Below are 27,606 nucleotides of genomic sequence, written 5' to 3' on the forward strand. Positions count from 1 at the left end.
TAGACACTCCGCCGCTTCCTGATCCCGCTGGCTCCTCCCCGCTCCCCTCAGCAGCTGATCCTCAGCTGCAGCCCGCGCCTCCCGGCCCGGCTCTAACGTCGCGCCGCCGCTTTTTAACTCCCTCCTGTAACGGCGCGGGGAGGGAGAGGGGGACACAGGCACACACGGGTGAAGTCGCCGCTCCGAGGACCTGCGGCAGTTTCCCGCCGCCGCCACCCGCCTGAGGGGCGGCCCGGCCCGCCTGAGGGGCCTGCAGCGGCCCGGAGGTGGCGGCGGGCGGGCAGGTGCTGCTGCGCCGTCCCCGATGGAGGTGAAGCGGAAGGGACCTCTCCGGAGCCACGGCCGGACAATGAGGAAAAAAAATTACCCCAAGCGCGTCCTGTTTGCAGTGGGGTTTGCCCTCCGCACGTGGTGAGCCGGCTCTGTGGGATTTCCAAATTTCGAGGTCTTGATTTTTATTTTTTTTTTTTATCCTTTAAGATGGTTTTTACGGGGCTCGCTGAGGCTTTAGTGCTTGCTCTCTCCTGCTCCTACTCGAGCAGTGCTGAAGTAGGAGGGCTGCCCCTTCTCCAGGGAGTAAGTAGACCTCTCTGGACTTTGCCCCAGAAGACTGTCAGAAATGCAGAGGAATTTTCCTCTCTTCTTGCCTTTTAGTACCAACAAAACCCGCAAAGGCAGACGGCTGAACAGATGGAATTGATCTGTGCTGTCCTTCACTGCTCTAGGACATCCTAACCTGTGGGTTTGTGGGGAAAAAAAGATACCTTTTGCCTTTCACAGGACCGTGTGAGGCACAGGAGTGTCACTGGAAGAGTAACAGCTGCCAGGTGCAGCCCGTAGCCCCCAGCCCCAGACCACCGGCTCCCTGGGCACAAGGTGAGCGGTCCTGGACCTGCAGCTTGAAACTTCCAGGTCTGCGTTTGCCCCCAGGTGCAGGTGAACTGGCACCAGCACCTAGGGAAGGTACGGTTTTTGGAAGGTGAGGAATTAGCCTGACAGTCCTGGCCTTCTCTGTGGGGAACGGCACCTGCTGGGAATTAGGAGTCTCCAAACTTTAAAACAAACAAACAAACAAAAAAATCCTTCCTGACATAAGCTGTGGTATGACAATGTTACTGGGTACTGTGAGACCGCTGCCATGTTCCAGTGGCAGCTTTTCAGTAGAAATTGAAATTATTTCACTATAGAAAGTCAGTTAAGTAACTTGTGATTCTTACTTGGCTAAGATTATAGGAGGAACACGAAATCCTATGAACCACACTTTTTGGTTGACAACACTTAACTTTTAACATGTGACAAAAGAAAATACCAAACTTTTCACTTCTACTCAGAATAAAAAAAAAAGTAAGAACATATTAAAAAAAAACCCAGAACATCTCTTGCACTTCAGCTTTTTATATAACTTTTTTCTGTATGTGTTATCAATAGCTATAAATATCAGAACATAATTAAAGGTAGAATAATAATTTGAGAGGACTATCCAGACACAGTCTGTTGTTTGCTGTTAGAATGATAATTAACAATGTTACTACTGAAGTGAAAGACAAGAATGCTAAATCTCTTCTGTATCTGAGCTATATGAAGTTTTTTTTCTATTTACAGTTGTTGATAGCCAGCTATTATTGCTATGTAACATGTCTAGCAAGCCTCAGCATAAAGAGGCAAAACCCTGACCCTCATGATTTGTGTTTATTACCTTAGCTTCAGACACAGATAAATTGCAGTGGTATAAATCATATTTTATAGCTCTTTTGCTTGCATGCCACAAAATTCTGTGCCATTATAATTATATCAGAAACTGTTGCTTGCTTCTGAATTCCCAACATAGGTAAGTGGCATTACACTTTTCTACCTATATTAAACTGTCTCCATCAGTTTTTATTCCATTCTTTCCTCTGTAATTTCCATACAGCTCACATCACCATATGATTTGAGACCCTTCCAGAAACACATTACGGAATCACAGAATCATAGAAAGGGTTAGGTTGGAAGGGACCTTAAAGATCATATCATTCCACCCTCCCTGCACCTCCCACTACACCAGGTTGCTCAAAGCCCCATCCAGCTTGGCCTTGAACACCTCTGGGGATGAGGCATCTACAACCTGGTTGTAGATATCCTTGGTTTCTGTATTGAAATAAATAGGTGTAGGAGCCTTCCATCTGAAATGCAACACGACAAAATCTTGGTGCTTTTTCTTCATGTTCTGGATCCAGTCTCTAGGAAAGCTCTGTACTTCCATGGACAAATAGAAATAACATTATTTCCTAAACCTCCAGTGCCAGGATTTTCAGGAAAGGTTTAACTGAGGTTTTATTTTAAATCACATTTCTAAGCAGTCAGAAAGAACATACCATGTTGTCAGAATTTGAAAGAAAAATAATACAAGACTGCCAATCTTTTCTGTTAAATGCAATATCCTCTCACATGACCATATAGGTTCAAAAAAAAAAAAAGTGTTGGTAAGCATTCTCTCTGGTTCCTTTGTTTGAATTAATTTTGAAAATAAATAACACCTAAGAAAATTATAATGACCGATACTGGTAACATTTTCCTTTTCCTGTGTTAATGCCCAAATGCTGTAGTCTCTTGAAAACGTATATACTATTGGCCTGAGTCATGCTGAAGTTGCATCAATGAAGCATCTTTTTCTACCTTAATAGGAACCTGACGCAGCTTGGAATGGAATTGAGGTATGGACAGGGCTTACTCAAACCGATTGGTCTTCATCGAGTTACTGTTCTGCAGGACACGTTGGCATGCAGGGTGCTGTACTGAGACTGAACATCACAGAACAAACTGGACTGAGTCTGGCCAGGCTCACGGGGCAGAGTAAATCAGGTTCTCTTCGTAAGCGCTGCTTGAGCAGCTTAATTCTGTAGAATGTTTGTAGCCTCCTCCATGCCTCAAAAGCAGCATGAAATAAAGCACAAAAAAAATGTTTTGACGGGAATTTCGACAAGTAGGCAATAGAGGGGAGGAGAGAACTGGAAAGGAAATGGGAGATAATGAACAGGGCGGTGACTTTCTGTAGAGGCTCTTGGAACTGAAGATGAGTAAATAATGTTTGATGCAATATAGAAGAGGGAACTAGCAGGATGCTTCAAACAGAGAAGTGTTGTGGTCAGAGTAATGATCTACGTAAACAATCTTGGGTTGTGGTTTCAGGGTTGCTAATTCCAGGGCTGTGCAGAGCCCCGTCTCCCAGCAGCACTAAATTGATCTGGATCAGGTATGGCCATGGTTTCACATTGCTCTCTCATTAGCTTCTGCCCAAGCTACAGAGTTTTTGTTCGGCTTCTGGAAGGATTGACAATAACTGATCTGTTTTTAATGTCTGCTGGTACAAAATTATCCCTTCAACATTTTTTCTGAACAAGTTTGAATTGGCAGAATGAGTTAAATTGTATTAGTGGTTTCCATTTGATGTCTGTGGTGTATTTGATCATTAATAGGAGGCCTACATTCAGCTTTACCCTGTTGTCAGATCATAGCATTTATGGCAGTTAATGGCTGTTATGTTACGAGCTATGTTGGTTAATGCTGGAGGGAGAGGTATTGGGGGCAGTCTAGGTATGGAAACAAAAGAGCTAAACAAGGGTCTTAGTTGCATTCATGGATCAAAGGACTTTGTCTTAGAGATGCCATGTAGAAGTCTAGAATTTACATGTACCCTGGGTGCTAGGATCTAAAAAGCGGTTTCAGTCAGAGCTGACAGTTGACATACAAGCTTGAGTGGCAGGTAGACTTGTGATGTTATCCACAGACATGCGCAAATATGACAGTGAGAGGCCTTTTGGGGAAGAGGAAGAACCATGTTCTAGCTCTGCTGAGCTTTAATTTCCTGCTAATCATACACAGAAAAGAGAGAAAGGCTGTGATTTGAGTTTGGATAAAGGGAGATAGCTCTGGGGAAAGGAGCAGATCAGTAAATCATCTGCAGAGGGATGTTAGTTGTATTTGTATTTCAGACAAGATCACGTGGGAGGATAAAAGGAGACGACCAAGGATACAGCTCTGTGAGAGCATTAGGAGAGTCTGTCAAAGAACGCTTGGAGGGAAGGCTTAAATAGGTGAAAGAAAAAGATTTTAAGTGAAGCATGGATGATTGTGTTAGGTCAGAGAGGATGAGGTTTAAATACATTTTTTTGAGCTCTGATGAACCTTTGAATGGCTTTGGTTAATCCAGAGTGGAAATGGAGAAGTTTGGACACTGATAGTTAGATGTCTGTGGAGTGAGTCTAGAGGTGAAATAGAGAGAGGCCGGTTGTTAGAGAGGAAAGTGGGGGTGGGTGAGGGCTTTATTTTATTTATTTATACCACTTTCTATTTTTGAGGGGAAACAGAAGCAAAAGGAGGGTGAACCAAGAAAATTATGTCATATTTTACCCATTTTTATTTTTTTTAATAATTTTGCTCATGGAGTTTATTCCCTCTAGTGGAAATTAGATGGCTTCTGGGCTTTTCTCCTTTTGCTTAGTAATTTCACAGACCAGAAAGGTGGTAAGAACAAGCGTTCTTCTCTCAAATGTCACCCTTGGGGCTGTTCAGCTAAAGGTGTAGCTTTAATACGCAGCTGAGCCAATCTAATGACTTGTGGCCAATGCAAGGTGGCTTTATTCTTCATGGGTATGTGTTCTGTCCCATTTTTTGTACTGATGCTGCTACTCATTGGACCTATTTGTCTACTGGTTTACTGAGTTCATTTGGCTCATGGAGGTGTCCTATTGAGTGACAAAATCAGCACAGGCTAGTCTGGAGTGCCCAGCTGGGAGCGGAGTTTCAGGAGATGGGGGACGTCACCTTCTTAGAAGCCGGGAACTGTGAGGTCAATTTAGCGTGCCTCTGGAGCTGCACCACTGGGGTAAGTTAAGCTGCTCTTCAAGAAACAGAATTGTGAAATTCCTCTCTATCTAAGCAATGAAAGAGTTGGCAATTAATGAAGAAATATGTTGATGATGATGAATGTTAGTACAACTCATCCTCACGGGATCAATCTGGCAGCTCGCACCTCTGAGAGCAGTTTTTTCAGACTCTTTGCAAAACCTGCAAACTCTGGCAGATCCCTGCAGTGAGTTGCCACTGATTCATCTTTTGGCTTGGGCTGTAGTTTCAGCAAGATCTGGCTCTATGGTAAGCTAGTTCAAGGTGTTAAGCCGGAAGAAAACTATTTTTCACTGTGCTGGCTCTCTGCTTGCTTAATTCCTTGAATCAAACTGGCACCAGTGTTTGCAGAAGTGAGGCAGTAGAAGAATCCCTACGGGTAGAAGGGGTAAGCAGAATTGCCTTTTCAACAGAAGCTACACCTTCTATCCACCTTGTTGCCATGTGAAACTCCACGTCTAGGATGTGGCTTCACAGTTGATTGAAGCTGATCTCATTCTGACTTTTTGGTGAAAGAAGCTGTCCTACTGCCTCCCTGGTATCAGCCTGTTAAAACAAACCCAGCTCAAAATGACTTGAATATGTAGTCATGGGGTTACTAGCATCAAATGAGGAAGATAAATCACATTAGGAATTGAAATGTGAGTTTTGGTTTTCTTCTGTAGCTTGGGATGGGGCCTTAAATAGTGATATTAATGAGCTAGTGGGGACTACATGCAGCTCTCTGCTTATTGTCTGCTAACAGCAATTTGAGCCTTGACTGGAGCCTCTTCCCTTTGATATTCCACAGTCATTGATTTTCCTTTGAACACTGAGTCATTTACCCTAGTCTTCTCCCTGTTAAAGGATGAGCTAATGTGATTATAAAATTATTTCTTTTTCTGTGATCAGCAGAGCAAGTGAAGCCTGGTTTCCTATGGACTTGTGCTCATGTGGCACTGCTGTGTGGATTCTCTTATGTATATTAAGCAGTGTCTGCACATGCTTGTCATTTTATCAGTGACAGCTTTATTAGGATCTGTTTCATCAATTTGGTTTGCATTTCACAGAAGTTACCTTTGTACAAATTTAGATGGAATTGGGCAATGGTTTAAACATGCTTTTTTGGCAAGGAAAGGGGGGAAGAAAGGGGACCCACTGGCAGAAACACCAATAGACAGTGTAATTGCATAAGCCTTCTTTCCTTAGGAAATCAGGCTAAAATTGAGTCTTTTGACAGAGACCTCTGCAGAGATCTCAGATCAGGCTACAGAAAGAGAAAGAAAAGTAAATCTTGCTGTTTACCATGTAAAGGCTTCTAGTTACCTGCTGCAACAGGTTTTTCACAACTAAGGCTAAGCCAGCAGTTGGTGTTTATTCACTTGGTTACCTTCTCATCTTCAGCAATGTCCCCATCAGGCTTTGGGAGCTTGTTTTTTTTTTTTTTTTTTTTTTGCCAGAGTGCACTCATGCATCAGTTGCTTTCATTTATTTTTAATTTAACCTTTATACTTGAATAAATGGCTATGTAGGTAGTAAGACAAGCTGTTAAATAGACTTGTGGTTTATGGGACTCTGTTTATGTCAGTGATGCCATGAAAAATAAAGGCTTTAGATGCAGCCAAGGATACAATCCTGTTACTGTAGAAAAGCTAGACTTGGGGGTTCTATTATATAGCATCTTCTCTGTGAGACTTTCACTGTGTCACAAATGCTGGGGTATTTTATTGCTTTCCTCTCTTTTGTAACTTTTCACTTAAGCTCCTATTACCTTAGAAACTAAAATAAGGAATTTGTAAAAGGAAAAACTGGCCTATTTCAGATTTCTGGGCAGATGCCCGTTCGTACAAACGGGTCCAGCTATGAACAAACTTTGCAGATTGGTTCAGACTTTGTCCCTATTCTGAGCTTATCTTGAGCTCTGATAGAGTTCTCTTATGAATGCCTTGCTGACCCTGTGACAGGGCATCTGTATCCTGGAGCCCAGCTACACCGGTTTCTTGGGTCTCCTTCCAGTCACCTGGACCTTGAAACAAGTCTGTCGTGTCCCCACATGTGAGCTTTTTTCCTTGAACTACTTTACAGCTGGATCAGTTCCCTGACTCTCTGACCCTGCCATTACAGAAATGCTGGTGCTGGAGCAAGGGAGCAGGGAGGGAGCAGTCAATCAGGTTGAACAGGAAATGTGGGACTACCCTTCCAAGTGGGGTTCCAGGTTTAGGCTAGATTACAATGACCATGTAAAAAAAAGCATCATACCCTGGGGGGAGTGAAGAGAAGAGGGAGGGAGGGGGAGAAGTTGGGAGAACATGTCCATATGACTGTGGGAACTCAGTTATAGCCAGTGTGTGTGAGGCGTGATGAGCTTCGGAGTAGCGCCGTCTCGTGCTTGGTGACCTCCATTTCAACTGGTCAGCTGTGTAGGGGATGGATGGAGAAGCTGTGGCTGGTTGTGACTGTAAGGGAGATGCAGCCCTTCCAGAGGAGAATGAACCAGAGACATGATGTGTGAGTTACTACGGTGAGTGAGATTGCACTGCTTTGTAACCCCCAGTGGGTGAATTTAAAAAAGGAGGGTCTTTGCAGAAATACTTACTGTACAGAAGCTCTAACTCTCAGGTATAAAGCAAAGGTATGTTTAAAATACAGGCACAAGTCAATGGAAAGCAAACTTTCCTGACGTGACTCCACCACTAGTGACATCTAACATGATCGCACCATCCTGGCTTAGACCAGGTCCTTAGAACAAGCAGCTGTTTAAACTTTAATGGCTTGGTCGTCTTATTTCTGATAGGGAGAGGGCCTTATTTGCTTAGAGAAATGTTGTTCTGGAAACCAGCTGTGTTCCTTGTTTGCTATCAGTTGGTCCCTGCCTCGTTCCTGAGTTAAAAAAGAAGGTGGTGCCGGGGCGGGGGGGAAAGCGTGCATTCTCCTATAGGCAGAAAAAATACTGCTTCTATAGAGAGTTTCTCTGATGACAGCCATTAGCTGCTTTGTTGCACCCCTCTGACAATCTGTCTGCTAAATGCCAAGTCTCTGCTCGGGAGCTCCTCCTACCCTGATGATCACATTACAAGTGGCAAAGTTAAAACAAAATGAAATTTGACACTGACTGTCAAATTGTAAAAGCAATTTAAAGCGATATTTCCTGTGGTTTCAGTGTCTCCTTCAAACAGATGCAGCTAGCTAGGATTCTGACAGCACAAAAATTGGGAAATGTTGGGAATTGCAAAGGAATTGGAAGAAACTGGGTGCTCAGATCCCTTTCAGTTGCAGTGGAATTTGGGCTGGAAACTTGTTTGCCTTTTGGCAATATTGGCCTCAAGACTTGATGATGATAAACCTAAACATAGGCTGCATCAAAAGAAGGGTGGCAAGCAGGTCAAGGGGGGTGATTTCACCCCTCTGCTCTGGTGAGACCCCATGTGGAGTACTGCGTCCAGCTTTGGAGTCCCCAACATGAGAGGGACATGGACCTGTTGGAACAGGTCCAGACGAGGGCCACAAAGATGATCCAAGGGCTGGAGCACCTCTGCTATGAGGACAGGCTGAGAGAGCTGGGGTTGTTCAGCCTGGAGAAGAGAAGGCTCCAGGAAGACCTTATAGTTGCCTTCCAGTACCTAAAGGGGGCCTACAGGAGACATGTGGAGGGACTCCTTATCAGGGAAACGGTTTTAAACTGAAAGAGAGGAGATTTAGATTGGATATCAGGAAGAAATTCTTCACTATGAGGGTGGTGAGACACTGGCACAGGTTGCCCAGGGGAGCTGTGGATGCCCCATCCCTGGAGGTGTTCAAGGCCAGGCTGGATGGGGCTTTGAGCAGCCTGGTCTAGTGGGAGATGTCCCTGCCCATGGCAGGGAGGTTGGAACTAGATGATCTTTAAGGTCCCTTCCAACCCCAACCATTCTATGACTCTATGAACAGGGCAGCTGTCCCTGTGTCGTGGTGTTATGTTCTTACGTTCATACTTGTTCCCCACGCTTGGGCTTTGCCGTCATTATTCCTGTTAAACTCTTAATCCTTTCCACTCGATCTTTCCCTCGTTGCTTCCTTCCGGCTTGCCAGAGACGGCTCCGATTTGCTTTGTATTTTCCGGGCTGCCTTTGTTCTCTCCCTTCCCCTCTCCCTGCCTCCGCCGTGCCCCGGCTGCCGCTCCTCTTCCCGGGCGGGGAGGGCCCCGGCTGCCCCGCGGCGTCCCGCTGCCGCCCGAGGCGCTGCGCGCTGCGGGGGGCTTCCACAACACGCCTACAGCTTGCTCATCAAGCCTTCCTAATTACAAGCAATTAGCGGGTCGACCCGAAGTGACCGAGCACACGCCTTCCGCGGAAGCCCCGAGAGCCGCCCCGCTTCAGCCGCCCGGCCGGCAGCTGCCGTACAACATGGCGGCGCCCAGCGCCCGCTCGCACCGCCGGGAAAGAGGAAGCGTCCGCCACTCTAAGCCTCCCGGTCTGCGCGGCGCCTACCCGGCGGGGCGTTCCTGCCGCCGGAGACAGCCGTTCCGCGGAGTGGCAGGTAGCGGGCGGGCAGGTGGGGGCCCCGGCGGGGCGCCTGTGGGGCGGGCGGCGGCGCGGCGGGGGCCGGGCGGGAAGGGGAGACGTTGGTGCGCGCACAGCAGGGGCGGGCCGTGCCGGCAGGTGCCCGGGCTGCGCAGGCCGGTGCCCGCTCCCCACCGGGGGGGGGGCACCCGGGCCTCTTCCCGGGAAGGCCTCAGGAGGGCAGCGCCTTCGCCCTGATGCCAAGGGGCGCTGCGGCCCGCTCCCACCCGCCCCCATCCCGCCGGGCCTGCGGGGCGGCACAGAGGAGTGTCCTCTGCTCTCTCCGGGGGGTCCTGCGGCGGCCAGGCCCCGGCCCCGGGTCCCCGGCCTGTCCCCCGGCGTGCCCTGGGTCCCCGGCCTGCCCTCGGGGCCCGCCGCCGCCTCCCGATGGCGGGCGGCCTGGGCCCCGTCTTCCCCGCGCTGGGGCTGAGTGTGGGGCGGTTTATCTCATCGGGGCTTCTCCTGCCGGGGCGGGATGGGGGATCCGCACAAGCAGGCTGCCTGCGCCTGCGTCCCCCGGTTCCTAAAGAGAGGGCAGCTGCTGGGCCTGGGGCAGAGGCCGTAGGTGAGGGTGTCCCTCGTTGCTTTCAGTCTTCTCCCTCGGTTGAAGGAGTGAGAGCAGATTACCTGTCACCCCGCAGGCGTGCGGGCAGGTGTCCGTGCCTGCGCTCTGGCCGCAGTTGCGCAGGGCTGTCGGAGCACTAACACCACAGCTTCTGCTTGTGTCAAACAGCGTGTAAGGGCAAACCTTTAAAAGGTTTAAAAGGGTTGGAGAGATGGGGATGCAGGAGTAGGATTGATTTCAGTTGACTGAAGGGGAGCCAAGCTTTTGTATGTCGGAGGGAAAACTATTATAAGTAGATGCTGCTTCTTTAGAGCTTTTCAATGCCTGAAGAGCCATTTGACCTTAGTGTGGATGTGAATGTAATGGACAATGCCTATTATTTAATAATGCATGAATGGACATGCTTATTCTGCAGTGATCTCATTTTGTCCTTGTTTAGGCTGATCTGGGCCCAAACTAAGCAAAAAGATGTTGTGAATAGCCCTGACTATTTTATTTATATTTGTTTTAAATATGAGAGTTTGTGGAAGCATCTAGTTGCACCAGTATAAATCAGCGGATTCCCTTTAAGGTTTCTGGTGGTGTGATCAACAGCAGCATTCGCTCTCCTGTTACTGCCCAGTCCACCACTGCAGCAGTCTGTTCCCTGACCCCCAGTCCATCAAAGTGAGATGCAATCCTCCTTCTGTCAGGATTGCGAATTGTGGGTGGAACCTTGTATGATACCAGTGGGTGTATTTAAAACCTCTAAACACATTTAATTAAGTTGTCTTTAATTTCCACTTCTTTTCTTTTTCTTTGCAGGCCATGATAAAATCCTACAATGCTGTTTTGACTGGCTGAAGTGAAGGGGGAAAAGGGGGGGTTAAAAAAAATGCCCAAGCAAACAGCAGTGACGATTACTTTGGCGACCCTCCTGGGTGTTGCAGTGGGGGGCCTGGTTTTGTGGAAAGCAACGCAGCGTCGGAAAGGAAAAGCATGCTGTAGTAGTCAGCGAGAGGAAGCAGTTATAAACTCGGGAGATGAGGAACTGATTAAGGCAGAGGATAAGGAGGTGCTTTCCTTCTTCAGATCTCCCACCTTTTCCTGGGTAGAGAGGACCCTTGGTGCAGACATAGTGGTAGTTTCAGAGCAGGAGGAGTGGGATCGTGTTGAACCTTTGCTGAAGAAGGAGCTGGAGAAGTGGCCGGTGCTTGGAGTTGATTGTGAGTGGGTGAGTGATCAAGAAGTGCCTCTCCTTTAGATTGCAAATTGCAATGGGAAATGATCTGTGTAGGAGCAATTCCTTTGCTTGAATGGATACAACAGGACTGACTATTGAAACTGTCTATGGGATTATCTGTCATGACAGCAGTGAAGTAGCTGCTAATTTTGGTTCTTCTCGCATTTAAGTGTGCTGACTGTAAGTTTTTAGTTCACTAGTTGTATTTGTTTACAGAACTCCTGTGATAAATCGACTGCACTAAACATACTGATACTTGTATGGCTAAATATAGCATTACATGTTTTGTATAATATCTCTTTAAACGTGATTTACTAGAAGTAGCTTGGGTTTACGCTGTTTTAAATCCAGCTACATACTTAAGAAAAAATTTCTAAAGAATAGTAAACCCAAAAAGGAGGATAATGCTGATAAGTAGATATAACTCACTGGGACTACCAGAAAGCAAAGTGCCTCTTCCACTTGTACATTTGCCTGCGTGAACTCTCAAAACAGGCTTTGAGTCATTTATAAAGCCTGGGTTTGCCATTGTTTTGTCTGTAAATTTATTCACTTCAGTCATTAGTATAAGCCACAATTAAACAATGTGTTTGCCATAAACACTTACGTAGTGGGTGGCTTTGTGCTGCTGTGGATTAAGAAATGTGTCTGATTTCTTCCACCAGCTCAGCTATGAGGGGGAAGGGTGAAAGGGGGAAAGTTTCTCTTGTAGGAGTGTGGCAAGAAGTAGCTAGGGACAATAATACTGTGAAACAGATCACATAATTTGCAGTAAAATTTTAGAAACATTAACAATACTGACTGTATAAATGGATAGGTACTTCCTGTCTTCAGTGGCCTCTTTTTTAAGTTGTTCCAGCTCCAGTATTGCTAATAATACTGTAACCCAGACTCTGATTTTTGTCTTTATTTCAGGTATCTGTGGAGGGAAAAGCAAATCCTGTATCCCTCCTACAGATGGCTTCATCCAGCGGTCTCTGCATTCTTGTTCGGTTGCCCAGGCTTGTTGCCAGCGGACAGACTATCCCAAAGACCCTGGTGGACATCCTGGCAGATAGTACTGTGTTGAAAGTTGGGGTAGGATGCTGGGAAGATGCTTGCAAGTTATTTCATGATTATGGTCTTCCAGTCAAAGGGAGCGTGGATCTCCGGTATTTAGCCATGAGACAGCGGTGAGTGTCTGAAGCATCATTTGAGTTGGAAATATTTTAAAAGTAATTTGCATATGCTGAATGATATGAGGCAGGTAGGTCTGGAGTTCTCAGGGTGGTTTTAGAGCATGGGCATTGATACATGTCATGCTTCTTTCTGTGGTCTTAATGGAAATGAAATCTTCATGAACATTTCATATGCTAATTGTGTCTATTATGTTAGTCTTCTCATGCAATACCCATATGGACTTTTCTGAGTATCATGCTTCAGCTTGTAAGAAGTCCAGGCACAGTGATGTAACATAGTAAGAGTGATCACCTTGTCAACAGATGTTTGAATACACTGTCTAGAAGTATGGGTAAATGTGCCAGGGGCATGTAAGTGGAACTGTTGAATTACAGGATTTCTTGAAAAATTACTAAAATACACCACCTCTAATTTTCCCTTCTAATAACAATGCTTCCATTAAAAAGTTACAATTATGATGCCATTTTCTCATCCTTTGTTCTTCCTAAAATACAGTGTTTTACTTGAGAATATTCTTCGTGTACAGTATATGTATGTCTGGGTGTGGTGTTAGTAATCTGGGGCATGGATTTGTTGACCTGACAGTGCCTTTTTATTAATGAGGATGGACTAGTTGTCTCTAGTGGCCAGGATTCCTCTGAGTCATTCCTGGCTCTCATGCTCCTCCTGAATCCCTGCGGCAGGTGGTCCATCACTCTGTGGTAGACTCTTTAGTTCAGAAGTGGGTAGCTCAGAGCCAAACGCTTCAGGCTTAAATGTTATCAACTCCCAGTCTTGCCTGTTTTGCGTATTGCAGGCACTAGATAATTACTAAATCTAGAAAGGACATTTTAGCAGAGGGGAGGGAGAGGGCCTGTAAAGCTGTCAGGCAGCTGTGTGCCATTTGAGTGGGAGTCATGCTTCATGTGCATTGTGTTCTGGCAGGTTCAGGGTGTGTGAGGCCATCCAAATTTGCATGGGTGTATAGTTTCATTTTTAATATGTTTGTTTCACTTTCTTTGTTAAACTAAAGGAAGGATCTACTTCACAACTGCCTTAGCCTTAAGTCTTTAGCTGAAAAAGTCCTGAACTGCCCGCTTGACAAGTCTCCTCATGTGCGTTGCAGCAACTGGGAGGCAGAAGAACTGACACAAGATCAGGTGTGTCTTCAACTTAGTGTTTTGGGAGGAAAAGCAACCTTCTTAGTAGAGAAGAGACATTACAATAGGGAGATCTGAGCCTTCTTCGAGTTCTGCCTCAGAACCTTATGTGTGACTGTGGTCTGAAGTTAATTTTAGACTCTGTGCCTGCATTTCCCTTCTTTTCTGTGAAGGTAATTTTCTGCTGTTTCTCCCTGAATTCTTGTCCCTTGTGTTCCTTTAGTCCTGAAAGATCTATAAAGCAGTATTCCTTGAAGAAGTGTTTATGCACCCAAAATCTCACCTTCTTATTATTTTCTTTCCTCCAATCTATAGCAGTCGGTGCAATATTAAAAATAATATTAAAAAATATTAAACCTTGTTCACCATCTTTAGACCATTGTTTTTTCCCTGATCGCTCACTTTCTTTAGTTATGCTGCAGATGTCTACAAAATCAGTGACCGGTAGAGGGAGTGCCAGGATAAATAACCACACGGAATAGTCATAGCGTATCAAAAGGGAGCTTTTTTTTTTTTTCATTTGGGGGGGGCTTGGTGGGGTGGGAGGGTGTTTAAGGCCGGGCTGACCTGAATTTTTTTCAGCCCCTTGTGGTTCCCGAAGGCACCCATGAGTGTTTCAAGTCTGATTGACCCTAAAAACCTGGGGTGTGGTGATGCTATGAAAGTGTCACTCAACTGCCAGAATCCTGTGTGAACTTCAAAAGGAAATAAATTCAACTTCTGGCTTTACTGTACCTAGTATTAAAGACTGATAATGTAGCATTTGAGTGTTTGCTTTTTCTCAGTATCTTGATGCCTACGCTTTTCTGCAGGTTCTCTATGCTGCTAGGGATGCGCAGGTCTCGGTGGCTCTATTCCTCCATTTGCTGGGATTTGCCAGCCTTCCTGCGACATCTGATGGTGAAAATTCTATCGCTGCTTGGGAAAAAGCACTGGGTAAATGCCGGGGCTTGGTGGATATCCCATTTAGAGGAAGAAGGAGTGGCAGCACAGGAGAGGAGAAAAGTGGAGAGGGGCGGTCCCCTCAGAAAACAAAGAATCGGAAATCCTCAGTGAATGGCCAGCCCTCTGGCAATCAGCAAGTGAGAGATCCACGGAGGCACAAGCGAAAGCCTCTGGGCGTGGGATATTCTGCACGGTAAGTCTATGAGCACATTTTACTCCTTGTGCTGTAGATGGAAGACTTTGAATGATGCCTCATGCTCTACTCATTAAACAAAGTGGATAATATGATCTAGGAAAGAAAATGCAGGACCCAATGGTCATGGGAGCTAGATCGTGTTTATGTTTTCCCTGTTTCCCTCTAGGTGGTATTGAAAGTGGACGCAGCACTTGGATCTGTACTAGGTCATAAGCAGGTTGAGGGGCTGTCTTCAGCTTTTGGCCTTCCTTCTCCTATGGAGGAGCATTAGCTAGAGAGCAGAGTCCCGGCAAGAAGCGGTAGGCTGTCTGGGTGGCACTTACTGCCCACACAGCTGTGCCCTGTCTCCTCCAGGGAAAAGGTGGCAACTGCATAGAGCTTGTCCTGTCAGCAGGATCTGCCTCGTGGAATGCTGTTTGTACCGTGCTGCCCCAGGTCACTGTGGCCACAGAGATGTCAGGGTACTGAGCAGAGCTGAAAGCTAAGGTTAGAAAGGGTGAGACGCGTTATGTGAGGTGCCAAGACGGCACAGGAAGGAGCAGTCTGCGGCAGCATCAGAGCATGGCACTTCTGCGTTGGCCAGGGAGAGAGAGGAGAGAATGGTACTACTTTAGCCTTGCAGACTCAACTGTTGCTGGATTCAGGATCCCTGTCCCGCAGGTGACTTTTGTGGAGCAAATCCCAAATTCTTACAGCCTTTTGCTAGTGAAAGTTCAGTTATTTTTAAATTAAAGCAAGTTGGAGAATTCTCTTTAAGCTCAATGCAGTGGAATACACGGAGATCTAGTATGTGTGGTTTTGTTTGGGTGCAATCTAATAAAATTAATTACATGGATGTAGGAACTAAAATTGTCTGTAGTTACCATTTGGAAAGAAAACCAGTCATTTTAGTATTTGTTCTCTCCTTTTCAAGTTTATTAGATTGGCAATGAAGACATTTTAATACAGTCAATAATATTGATTTTGTTAGCAGTCATTAGCAGTATTGTGTTGTACACAGCAAGTCTCTTCAGATGTATTTTTATTTCTGTTGGAGCCTGTGTCATATGAAACAGAAGGACTCCATCTCATGGGAGGGTTAAAATTTAAACAAAATTGCATTCCAAGCTAAACTGGGATCTCCCCGTGGTTGTTTGTTTATTTATTTATTGTTTTTAACCACACTTGACTTCATGAGAGATCTGTAGACTCACTGTTTTTTATAGTATCTCCAGCAGTCTGTCTCTGCTCTGTAATAAGACTGGATGTGATTTCTAAGATCTCTATCCACTCTTACTTTCTATAAGCCTGTTTATTTTTAATGTTTCTTCATTTAGAGTTGGGAAGTACTCAAATTATCATGGTGATTGGGCTGAACTGCTGATGCCCAGTGAAAGGAGACCTCCTGTATTGTTATTGGTTTGTTGCGGTTTTTTCCCCCATGGACCTCAGAAGAAATCCTTTTGTCAGATTACATAGCCTGTGAGTCAGCCTTTTTAGCTGGTAGAGCTCTGATGAGTACCTGTTTGTATGATCTTGTTGGAAAGAAAGGAAACTTTTCCACAGTGTGTTGTGACATGTCTGTATCCCAGGCCAGTTCCCCCCAGGTGCTCCCCAAGCTCAGCCTGCTCTGCTCTTCTGTTTTGTTTGAAGGAGGTTGGCAGAGTAAGGAAAGGTTTTCTGCAAAACAGAGCCCTTCCCCACACTGCCACAAACCACCAGAGACCGCTCAAGCAGGACTTTTCACCTCTGACTAAGGTTAGGTGCCATGTGTTTTAGAGGGCCTCAGCTCAGCTTTGTTGTTCCCGTGGACTCAGGTGTCTGGGTTCCTGGTGCTCCATCCTCTTGGATGAATGAAGTAATTGCTGTTCACACTAAGTTCTAGAAAAGTGGTCTTAATAAAACGTTGAAATACAGGCTTAGGCATCTGGTACTTGAAATTGCCATGCCTGTAAGTTGACACTCTCTTTTAGCTTACTCTTAGCTCATCGTTCTTCTTGACTTCAATTCTCTTTTGCTTTCTGATATAATTTTTTTTGAAAATGCTGTCATCATTGATGGCATCCCTTGAAAACTGGGATCCAGAGTTACAATTCTATTGGCAGCAAGAGAACAAAGATACCATAAAGATACCTTACAGTCAGCTGGTGAACCCCAGGTAAGTTTTCAGATGTTCTGCTTCCCTTAGCAGCAGCCTGTGCAGTGCTCAGCAGCCTTAAGTGTGTGTTTAGGGGCACTCTTGTGATTTGGAGGAGGCTGCATGAGTTGCAGTGTGGAAGGCACGGTTATGAAGAGCTCTGCTTTTTTTTTTTTTTTTTTTTTTTTTTGGCATGCTGTTATAGTTGCTGTAATGTTGCCCTTGTTTCATAGGAAATCTCCACTGTATGACAACTGCTTCCTGCATGCACCAGATGGACAGCCCCTGTGCACCTGTGATCGCAAGAAGGCTCAGTGGTATCTGGACAAGGGGATTGGAGGTGAGCATACAGATTTTCCTGTTGGTATTTGAAATACATTGCTTTTTGGTTTTTTGCCTTGTTTCTTAGGTGACTGGGCATGAATTTTTTGTATCCTTTCTTATTGGAAATACTGCTGGGGATTCACTAGGATGATTCCTATGTTTTAGCATTGTTATTTTATCTTTCAAATACAAATTAGTCTTGAACATTCTCGGTTTGCCTTTACCCTTTCAGAGCTAGTTAGCACAGAGCCATTTGTTGTGAAGCTGCGATTTGAGCCTTCAGGACGTCCCGAGTCTCAAGTTGATTATTATCTGACAGTCAAAGAGAACCTGTGTGTTGTATGTGGCAAGCGAGAATCCTATATCCGGTGAGTTATTTAGCGGGGTAAGAGAAAAATGCGTCTTTTAAAACAGGACTGGGGTCTGCATCTAGTTTGGCATCCAGAAGCTTGGGTAGTGGCCTGAAACGTCATGCTTGTTTGCTTCCTGGTTGGGCTATCACTATTTGAATGCTCTGTAGTTATATGTGTCTGGGTAAGTTTGACACTGAACAGGCCAGCCTTCTCTCTTCTTACAGAGACAGGAGGTATCTGTCCTTGGAGAGAACAAAGCATATGGAACATGTATGTGCTGCAGTTTTAATGACAGGGGGCAGCAGTATGCCAACACACACTGTTCTGATGGCATCCCCTTCTGAAAATAGCTGTACTATTTCCTCCGCTACTTAATCCTTATATTTTTGAAAGGTTTAGGTGAGTCTGAAGCCCATGAGATCACAAAGGGTGAGATTTTTGTCTTTGCAGCTGCTACTGTTTAGCTGAGAAGCACGCTTTTCATAGTGCATTGCTTTATTATTATTAATTTTTTTTTACAGTATAAATACTTCTTTTTTTTTAAATTGAAAGGAATGAATTTTTGGAAGGAGAAAAAAAGAGAAATGCAGAAAACCTGTAGAGAGAAGTACAGAAAAAAAGAAGTTGCAGAACCTGTTGCTTCACTGAGGGTCCTGACCCTGGTGATCTTTTTTTTTCCTGGACTTTTAGTATAAGTTAATCCTTTGTGGCCCAGGAAGAGGAGGAATTGGGGGGTACCAGCCGCAGGCAAATGTAATGAGATGGCTGGTTTGTCTTCCCTAGGAAGAACATTGTTCCTCACGAATACCGAAGACACTTCCCCATCCAGATGAAGGACCACAACTCCCATGACGTGCTCCTACTTTGCACGTCCTGCCATGCCATCTCCAATTACTATGACAACCACCTCAAGCAGCAGCTGGCTGAGGAGTTTGGTGCCCCCATCGGCTCTGAGGAAGGTGTGCGTCTGCTGGAGGACCCTCTGCGCAGGCAAGTGCGCTCAGGGGCTCGAGCCCTGCTGAATGCAGACAGCCTGCCTGACCCCCGAAGGGCAGAACTTCTGCAAAGCATCAAGGACTTCTTCAACACAGAGGCAGTCACTCCAGAGATGCTCCAGGAAGCAGCTGATCTGGAAACCAGGTATAACAAGCCCATCAGTAGATGTAACTGTTTTACTGTTAACAGTAGATGTAATATTTTAGCCATTTATGTTGGCGTGTAAGTTCAACAAAAAGTTGTCTACACACAGAGCCTTGAGTAAATATTACTGTAGCAAAAGGAAAGAAAATCCAGCAGGATTTGCAGAGCTGAAGGTCATACACGCTGACTTACCCCCCCACCCCCAAAGCTTTTTAATGAAAATAAGACAAAACCCATTGCTCTTCTTGGGATATTGATGTATCTTCCCTAAAACAATGGTGTGAAGTTAAGGAGTGTCTGAATTTGAGACTACTAGGAGCTGATCTGCACAGGAAAAATGAGCCTCTAGAAGCACAACTTTAGCACTTGTATAAGCCTCCAGAGTCTGGTTTTGTAGTACTTTGATACATTTAACTAGAAAGCAGGGATAGGAAGAAGGTAATTGTTTGTGCTGTAGCCTAAGGCTCTAAGCAGACAAACAAACTCTGCATTTCTTACTGTGTTTTTGTTTACCCCTTTTTCCCCTCAACCAAGCGGTGATTTATGAACTGCAGCTCTTGTTTCTTCCTCTCTTTCCCTTTCTGTTCCAGCCATCTCCTTCTGTTCTTGTTCTCCATCTTCCCCTCCACTATTTTATACGTTTTGAGGGACAGATCAGGGAGGGAGACTGAAAGACAATCATATCAGAAGTCTCCTCTCTTTCTCAAAGCCTCCCTAAATATCTTTTCTTAACTAGCATCTGGTCTCTGCATGAAGTCGGTATTTTCTGCTTGTTATGCTCACTGTTGTTTGTAATGTGCCAATGTTATAACTCAGAGCCTATCCAGGCAGGGAATTCAGTGGCAGGATCAGGGGTCTGGAGTGTCATATGCTTCTTGCCTTGAGAAATTTGCAGTCTGTCTCCTGAGGAGCTTGTAATGGACCTTGAGAGCTTTGTTTAGTATTGCTGTAAAAGAAGAATGCTTTCTCAGTTCAAAGAAACCAGCTTCCCAGTGTAACTGTGTTCTAGAAAGCAGTCTGGCATCGAAGCAAAGCTTAAAACTCTCCCTCCTGCTTAGCTTACCATGTGTCTGTAATTAGACTCCGTAGCTGAACGTATCTTCAGTGTCTTGCTGTTCATTGTAGACAGGTCTAGAGTCTGTCAGTGGGCTTGTGCGAAAATAAACTCTGCTTGTGTCCTGGCAGGATCTGCAATGAGAGCTACGTGCCACATGGACTGAAGGTGGTGCAGTGTTTTGCTAAAGGAGGCCTGCGCTCCCTTATGCAGTTGGAGAGACGCTGGCGGCAGCATTTCTTGGACAACATGCAGCCCAAACACCTCCCAGAGCAATGGTCAGTGGACCATAACCACATGAAGCTGATCCGAAAGTATGGGGAGGATCTTCAGATTGAACTGTCATGAAACTAACTTCCTGGACTCTAGATAGTGTCTAATGGACATAGGTAACTGAAGGTGGAAGGACTGTTTTTATTTCTATGTCTCCACTAACATCTGGGCCTGGATTTGCAAACAGGCAGCAGTGGATCTGCCAGATCTGGCATTTTATAGAGTTACATCTGTTGAATCTGACTTGAATTTTCAGGTGTGTCGTGGTTTAACCCCAGCCAGCAACTAGAACCATGCAGCCACTCACTCACTCCCCCGAGCTGTGATGGGGGAAAGAATGGTGAGAAAAAATCTTGTGGCTTGAGGTAAAGACGGTTTAATAGGTAGCGCAAAAGCCACACACGCAAGCAAAGCAAAACAAGGAATTCGTTCACTGCTTCCCATCGGCAGGTGGGTGTTCAGCCATCTCCAGGAAAGCAGGGCTCCATCACGCGTAATGGTTACTTGGGAAGACAAACACCATCACTTCGAATGTCCCCCCCTTTCCTTCCTTCTTCCCCCAGCTTTATATACTGATGTCATATGGTATGGAATATACCTTTGGTCAGTTGGGGTCAGCTGTCCCAGCTGTGTCTCCTCCCAGCTTTTTGTACGCTCTCGGCCTACTAGCTGGCGGGGCAGTGAGAGGAGCAGAAAAGGCCTTGACTGCTTGGCAACAACTAAAAACATCAGTGTTTTACAACACTATTTTCATCCTAAATCCAAAACATAGCACTATACCAGCTGCTAGTAAGAAAGTCAACTGTGTCCCAGCTGAAACCGTGACGAGGTGGTTTGGAATTTTTAATCCTGGTCTGTCACTGACTCATTCAGTGCAAGAGTGATATGCTAAGGGAACTTGCCTTCTCAAAGTGACTATGGAGAGTTATTTTCTACACCCCAGGATGGCTAATGCCTCCAGACCATCTCTTAACACAGAGCACAATTTATGAGCGTTTCCAGGTTTTCCAGCAGATACATCTGTGCCCTTAGCTGCACCTTGAGAGTCTCCTGATAAAGGTCTTTGCTTTCAGTGCAGTTGTACTCATATGAGTTCTTCTCAGAGAAGACTCCCTGCCAGAGAGAGATTCCTTGTTTGGAAGTGACAAAGAAACTACCTTTTTTTGCAGATTGTGAGCTGTATCAGCATTGCATATAGGCCTCAGTGAGTTTCCTGATGGCAGGTCCCTGACGAGAAGTGGCACTCTTTGACTCTGGCAGTACGGAAGCACCCATGTCAAGTCTTTTCTTAAACAGCTTCCAGCAACACACAGTCTATAAAAAATGTGGCCTACTTCCACTTGTTTGTCGTGAATAGCTTTTGGTAGGTACCTTTTCATATCAGACTGAAATGAGGTCAGGTGTCTTAAAAGGGATGAGAGGAAACAAATTTTATTTAAATACCAGCAATTTTTAAGAGGTCAGACTGTGTGGCAGAAAACTGGAAAATCTGGTGTTCTGTTCCTGGATTTGACGTGTGTGGTGGTGAGCAGGTCACGTTCTCTTCATGCCTGTTTCCCTGTCTCTAAAATGGGACTAATAATACTTACCTATCTCACAAGGGTGTTGTGAGGCTTAATTAATTCATGTTTTTGTAAAATGCTTTGAAAATATAAGCTAGTGTGTGCTAATTATTACTGTTGTTTTTTAAAATGTGCTGCTGTCTGAGTTTCTTAAATATTAATGTTTTTTGCCTGGTGTTATACCTTAGTTAAATGTAACTTTTTAAAAATACATATCCCTTTCTGTGAAATCACTTTTGATTATTTTGATTGCATGAGTGTGCTTCTCCTGAATGATGAAGCTATACTCAACTTCTGTAGGTCTCTCTAAAGAAGTTTCAGTAAAACCCTGAAGTCATACTTCACACTACTGCATATAGTGCAGTTGACGCATGTTTTATTATAACATTTGGGCAGAATCGTGGACCTGCTATGATCGTGGCTGAAACTCTCCCTTATCAGGTAATTCAAGAAATTTCACAGGCCAGGGGTGAAAAACCTGTTTGTAGCAGAGGTTGTTTGAGATAAGTAGGAGCCCTGGAGAAATGGTACGTTAATGCCATCCCAGAGGAGCTGCAGTAGCAGCCTGAGCACAAGGAATCAATGATTCATGATAAATACTACTTATCTCAGAGCTGCAAATGAGACCATTTTCATTATATGGGCAATTTTATTCCTCTCCTGTACCACTGATAGGTTTTGACAAAAACTGATCTAGCCGAATGTGTTCTGTCTCTGTGCTCGTTCACATAGCTGATTGTAATCTCAGCAAGAACCTCCTGTCTACAGCAGCAGCTTGGCTATAACTATTTCTCTCCAAAGCATTTTGAGCATGTGTTCAGATAGTGCTATCTCCTATCTTTAGTGCCATCTGATCAGGGTGGCGAGAGCTCTTTGCATGGCTCAGAAACTCCTTTTCAACAATTAGGAGTACAAGGTGTCCGTCTCACTTCTTCATTCTGCTTTGTTTTTTCTCCCTTTGTTCTGATGCAGGAACTCCTGATCAAGCTGTCCTTGTTTAATGGAACCGATAGGCTGACCACAGGACTGCTGTCTTTTCTGTTTTGTTGAGACAAGAAAATGATGTTGAGACAAGGACAAGGTCCTCTAAATTTTAAGGAGTCAGTGGTATCGTTGAAAAGTTTGGGGTTTTTTTTTTCCAAATCGCTTGTTCAGAACTAGAAATTTGCAAGGAAAATGTCATAAATATTTTCTTAACAAAGATTTTTGTTGTTTATAAGATATTTTTAACTTTCATCATTTTAAGTCAACCTGAAAGAGGAGGGGGAGCAGTATATTTATAGGTTATTTTTATATGATTATTATTTTAAATTTTCTGCCAGTCTATAGATAAAACTCATGTATGTTTTCTTTGCTAATTGTTACATTCAGTAAAAACTTGCTCTTTTACCAGACTTAGCACTACTGAAGCTTTTTTTAACTTTTTCATATGCCTGCTTTTTCTCTTCTTTCCCTGTATCTCACCCAGTCCTTGTGAGTCCATCCTTCCTTACAGTAACACCTGGACCTCACCCTCTGAGTTTCCCTTCCCTGATCTCTCTGTCAGAGATCTGACATGGAAGAGCTGGTGCTGGCAGCAATAATGTACTTCTAAGCAATATGATAGCAAGTTTGTTCAGGTATACTTGAATTGTTCTGAGGCTCAGTGAATTCGGGTGCTGTCCTTGGCCTGATCATGCTGGTGAGTCATCATGGCTACAGATCTACTTTTTTTTGAATGAAAACTTGAATGCTCGGGTTGATCAAAATCTCTCTAGGTTGCCCTAAATATCTTACCTATGTTAGGACCCTCCTGCACTAAACCATGCGCACCCATTTTGCCTGTGGAGGGAGAGAATTGACGTGCCTCTCTGTGTGGCCTGGCTTTCATGTGGGATTTTGCATTCCATCGCTTGTCACTTTATGTTTGTAAGCTTGCCCAAGGTACGCTGCCAGAGATGGGGGAGAGAAATTCTCTCTTTTACCTGGCTCTTGATGCCAGACGTCTCAAACTGGTTCTTGCAGGTTAGTGGGGAGCACGCTCCAGCTGTTATGATTTATGATTTTCCTGCAGAACTTGCCTCCATCCTTTTTCTTTCAGATGTTTTGCCCATGTGAAATGGATGTGGTTTTCTAAGAATACGACTGGGTACATGTTTCCGGTGACGCTCCTCTGGAGCAGGAGTAACAACTGGCCCTGTGGTAGGTTAGCTTGACTTCCCCCATGGGGTGCAAACTGATTTCTGGCTTCCCAAACACTACAGGTTGCCTTTTTCTTGGCTTTGCGGTAACTTAGACATTGTTGCAAGGTGCAGGAATTGCCAGCCAAGCAGCATTTCTGTTAGTCTGTCAGTTGGAGGTGCAGTAAGTGCTGCATTTCTGAGCAGACCTTATGTGACATGTTAATTATGCTGCTGACAGACTTGGCATTTGCAGTGCCTTGATTTCCCTCCTTTGACAGTCTTTAAAGGTCCCCGCTGTCACATCTATGACTGACAGGACTGAAGACAACATATGCCCGTGGGCTTCTTGCGTTTTTCTCTGTTTGGTATTCACTAATGGCAAGAATGGGAAGGTATCTTCCTCTTACATTTCTATCGCTCTGGCTCCCTGCGGAGTATCTGAACTCTGCACTGTCTGAAACATGGTTTTGGTCTGGTTTTTTTCACTGAAGGCAAAATGGTTAGCCTTGAGAAGTACCTCATTGCCCTGGCCTTGTGCCTAAATGCCTTTGAGGAACCTGGCCTTCTGCACATGCAGAGGGAGCTTCTGTAATAAGGAGTGACCAGGAGCCCTCGTGTTCTGTTTGAATTTAGAGGCACCTCCAATCTGAACCAGTATGTCAGTTCCCATCACTGCTTCTTGATCTCCTTCCTTCAAGGCCTCCGCAGTAGTCCAGACCTACACTGCCTTCTTCGTTCCCACAGCTTGACTCAAACTATCATCCCCTTGATGTTCTTTGGGAATAAGGGGCATTGTGAAGCCCCTTCTCTCATTTCTACGTAGTGCTGTGTTATTGGCATAAGGGCTTTTCCCCACCCTCAGGGGTACATTGCTCTGGAGAAAGGGAGCGTCAGTTTGAGGTTAAGTGCAAAGGAGACGTAGTCAGCTTTCTCTGCATGCCGTCTTGTATTAGCCCCCACATCAAGGGAGTTTTGTTAAATGTTTTTACAGGTAGAGAGAGTAATGCAAGAGAGCCAACATGGTTAAACTTAGTGAGAAAAAAAAAAAAACAAGAACCAAAAAGCCAAATAAACATGCACAGAATATAATTTCCCATATTCAAACCAGATTCTTCTATCACTGTGAATTCCATCATGAACAGCAGACAGCTGTGGTAAGGATTTTCTGCACCAAGGTTAGTGCTGCGTCTTCTCTTCCCACTCAACTATCATGGTGCTTGTTTCTGTCTTGAATTAGCCAGCATGATACCACCTGGGGTCTCAGTGGTGTTGGTCGCCAGGAAACAGAGCAAAACCATCTTTCTTTTATTATTTTTCTTTGCAAGCTATTGGATAAGTTCAGTTTCTGAGATGGGGGGAGTAAAGAGAACTGGAAAAAAAAAGGATAGAGGCTTTTATTGTAAAATAGAGATGTCATCTTCAGATAACAAGAAACCATTTCCTTGTACAGGAAAAACTCCAGCTTCAGCTATAGCTGATATAAAATATGGCTTCTATCTTTCTTTGCTTAAAAAATTGAAAGATTGTGCAGTGGTTAAGGAGCAAAAGAGAGAAGACATTTATATTTCTCAGCACAAATGTGACAAGTCTGGGCAAAAAGTTACTAGGCAGCTGTCAGAAACGCAGGCTTAAGAGAAAAACTGCCTGTCCAAACCCCCTCCACAAAAAACTGCTGCTCTGAGGAAGCTGTTTCACGTTGTAGTGTGCTCTGTGGGGAACTGACACGTATCTGTTTCACATCGATTAACAGCAAGTCCTTTCCAATTGATTGTCCTTTGAAAAATGCCAAACGGTACTTTGCGTCAGCTGAGATCTGCCAGTTGCTCTCCCCTTTTTTCCTCTGTGCCCTGACTCTGTCACAGACTTTTAGCTGTAAATAAAAGCAGAGAGACTGGCTGCTGGTGACAAGTTGTGAAAATCAGAGTGGGACCTCCTTTGAATGCGCTGTGAATAAAAAAAATTGTTATCCCTACTTGTCTAGCAAGGGCTATAGAGAGCCCAAATCTGAGCTATGTGTATATAGTTTGATGTCAGATTTTTGCTATTCAGATAATGCTTTCCATATGTTTTAAAAGCATTACACCCTCTTCTTTCCCCCTGTGGTTCTCCTGTGATATATGGGTAGCGATACTAGATGTTGTTCAGCTGCATATCTCGAAGCGCTGTGCTGATGTCTTAAAGACCAGCTCCATTTTGCAGGTATTTTCCCCGCATTAGAAAGAGTCAGTCCAAGCTGTAAGATTAGAACTTAAGAAATCCTTACAGAGCCCTGGAAAATACCAGACTAGACAGCCCATCTCTTAACAAATTGGTTACGGGGGAGAAAGCTTAAAATTCACAGGCCTTCAAGTGCATGTTGTGTGCACGATAGCCATCGGTGACAACCACTAGATGGAGCTGAGTATTAGACACCCCCCCCCAAAATACAGAAGTACCTTTTTTTGTTTTTCTATTTTTCTCTACCTTGTAAAATGGGCATTAGGACTCTTAATGCCGCTGGGCTCTGGCCCCATTAGCTCCATGTCCCCCAGTTCCCCTCCACTGCTTTCAGGGTTTCCAGTGCGTAGTGAAATATCGGAGGGTGTTCTTGCTATCAGCAGGGTTGAAGCCCTGCTGCAACTTTGAACAAAGGAAGTGTGTAAGTACAGGTAGATAGATGTAAGAGCTAAAAAAGGTGGGTTATCTTTCTTTCACTCAATTGGAATAATTGCCAGTTAAAAACAGAAGGGCTTCCAGCAAGGCAGCATCCTGTAGTTGGATGTGTTTCACCACCAGCTGTGGCTTGTCAGTGGGTTTATAGAAAAAGCTTATTTCTCATGATGGGCTGCAGTAGGGGAAAAGGAGGAGAAATTGCCGTAGCTATCAGGTGTGCGCTTGGGTAATAACCTCATCCGTCTCAGCCTGCCTTGCCCTAAACATGGAGGGAAAGGAGCTAAGGGAAGCCTGGATGGATCCTTGTCCTCCTCACTGCCTCTTTTGCTCAGGACCTGCCACTCTGGAAGGTGAGTCCTGTGCTCTGCAGGGGACACCGGCATGGAAATGTGGCTTTTGAGTAAAGCCCAGAAGAGCTGAGTTTGTCTACCTTAAAAGAAACAAAGAACTGAGAGACAAGGAGATAAATAAGAAAAATACTGTGGTGAAGAGGAGGGGGATTGTCATGGTTTGCTTTCTAGTCTGGCTAGGACAGGAGGTTATGGACTTAAATGTCAACGGAGGAGATTTAGGCTAGTCGTGAAGAAAATCTTCCTTATGGTATGCGTTGCTTCATGACACAGGTCACATTGCTTCCTCACAAGTGCGCTGACTGGCTCCCCAGCTGCAAACCATCTGTGCTGCCCACCGACAAACCTGGAGGTGATGAAAACGGAAATATTTTAGCGAACTCTGTCCATGGGCACTTCGCTCCCATATGTGCTACATGCCCTTCGGTCACCTGCTGCCAAGACTGACACGCAGCGCTTCTCTCTGAACTCTTTAATTAATGTGTGCCTGCTCTGGATTTTTATAGCTCTTAAAAAGTAGCTGTGAGTGGTATCTTGTATCAGAGGGAGGTTTTATATGAGTGCTCTGAAGCTTGCCATTGCTACTGCTGAGGAGGTGACCTTGGCACGTGTTCCCTCCCCTTTGCTCCTCGCACTATGTGTTAGTGCTGCGCTTTGCTTTTCCAGTCAAATGCTTCAAAAGAGGACACATGAGCCAAATGAGGTCTTGTTGTTTTTTTGTTTGTTTGTTTTTTTAAATGCAACTTAGTAGCTTTCCAAAAATCCCTTCTCCCTTGAGAAGAAAGACAAAAACAGACCGTCAGACCTAAACAAACTTTCTCTTGCTAAGTAAGTACTTGTTTTTTAAATCTCAGAACTTCACTTGGGGAGACAATGAAGACAGTAATCTCACCAGCCTTGTTTTTCTATAAATTGCTATGAGTTTGTTGGAGGAATTTTTTGGTGGTGTTTTTTTGGTTTTGGTTGTTTTTTT

General features: G+C 44.8%; 2 protein-coding genes across 12 annotated transcripts in view; both read left to right on the forward strand.

Moving 5' to 3' along the window:
* The first annotated feature begins 2 nt into the window (after positions 1-2).
* On the forward strand, positions 3-22,863 carry EXD2 (exonuclease 3'-5' domain containing 2). Of its 11 annotated transcripts, none has more exons than XM_054199661.1 (10): positions 3-876; positions 1,913-2,832; positions 10,771-11,179; positions 12,104-12,360; positions 13,380-13,506; positions 14,319-14,644; positions 16,997-17,103; positions 17,320-17,455; positions 18,224-18,580; positions 19,766-21,699. In XM_054199661.1, the coding sequence occupies exons 3-10, from the start codon at positions 10,841-10,843 to the stop codon at positions 19,980-19,982; spliced, it is 1,866 nt and encodes a 621-aa protein (XP_054055636.1). In that variant the 5' UTR covers positions 3-876; positions 1,913-2,832; positions 10,771-10,840; the 3' UTR covers positions 19,983-21,699. The 11 variants fall into 11 exon arrangements, 8 of the variants coding, with proteins under 8 accessions (XP_054055636.1, XP_054055638.1, XP_054055640.1 ...); XR_008466109.1 differs by lacking the exons at positions 3-876; positions 1,913-2,832 and adding exons at positions 9,147-9,378; positions 22,442-22,863 and having other exon boundaries at positions 19,766-21,270; XR_008466111.1 differs by lacking the exons at positions 3-876; positions 1,913-2,832 and adding exons at positions 9,147-9,378; positions 22,442-22,863 and having other exon boundaries at positions 19,766-20,357.
* A 4,463-nt stretch (positions 22,864-27,326) lies between these two features.
* GALNT16 (polypeptide N-acetylgalactosaminyltransferase 16) overlaps positions 27,327-27,606 on the forward strand; it is a 115,829-nt gene continuing 115,549 nt past the window's right edge. The window contains exon 1 of the mRNA XM_054199674.1: positions 27,327-27,461. The gene's annotated coding sequence lies outside the window, so the exon portion shown is untranslated. The remainder of the gene's footprint in view (positions 27,462-27,606) is intronic.

The sequence above is a fragment of the Rissa tridactyla genome, chromosome 4 (assembly GCF_028500815.1).
Source record: "Rissa tridactyla isolate bRisTri1 chromosome 4, bRisTri1.patW.cur.20221130, whole genome shotgun sequence".
NCBI lineage: Eukaryota > Metazoa > Chordata > Aves > Charadriiformes > Laridae > Rissa > Rissa tridactyla.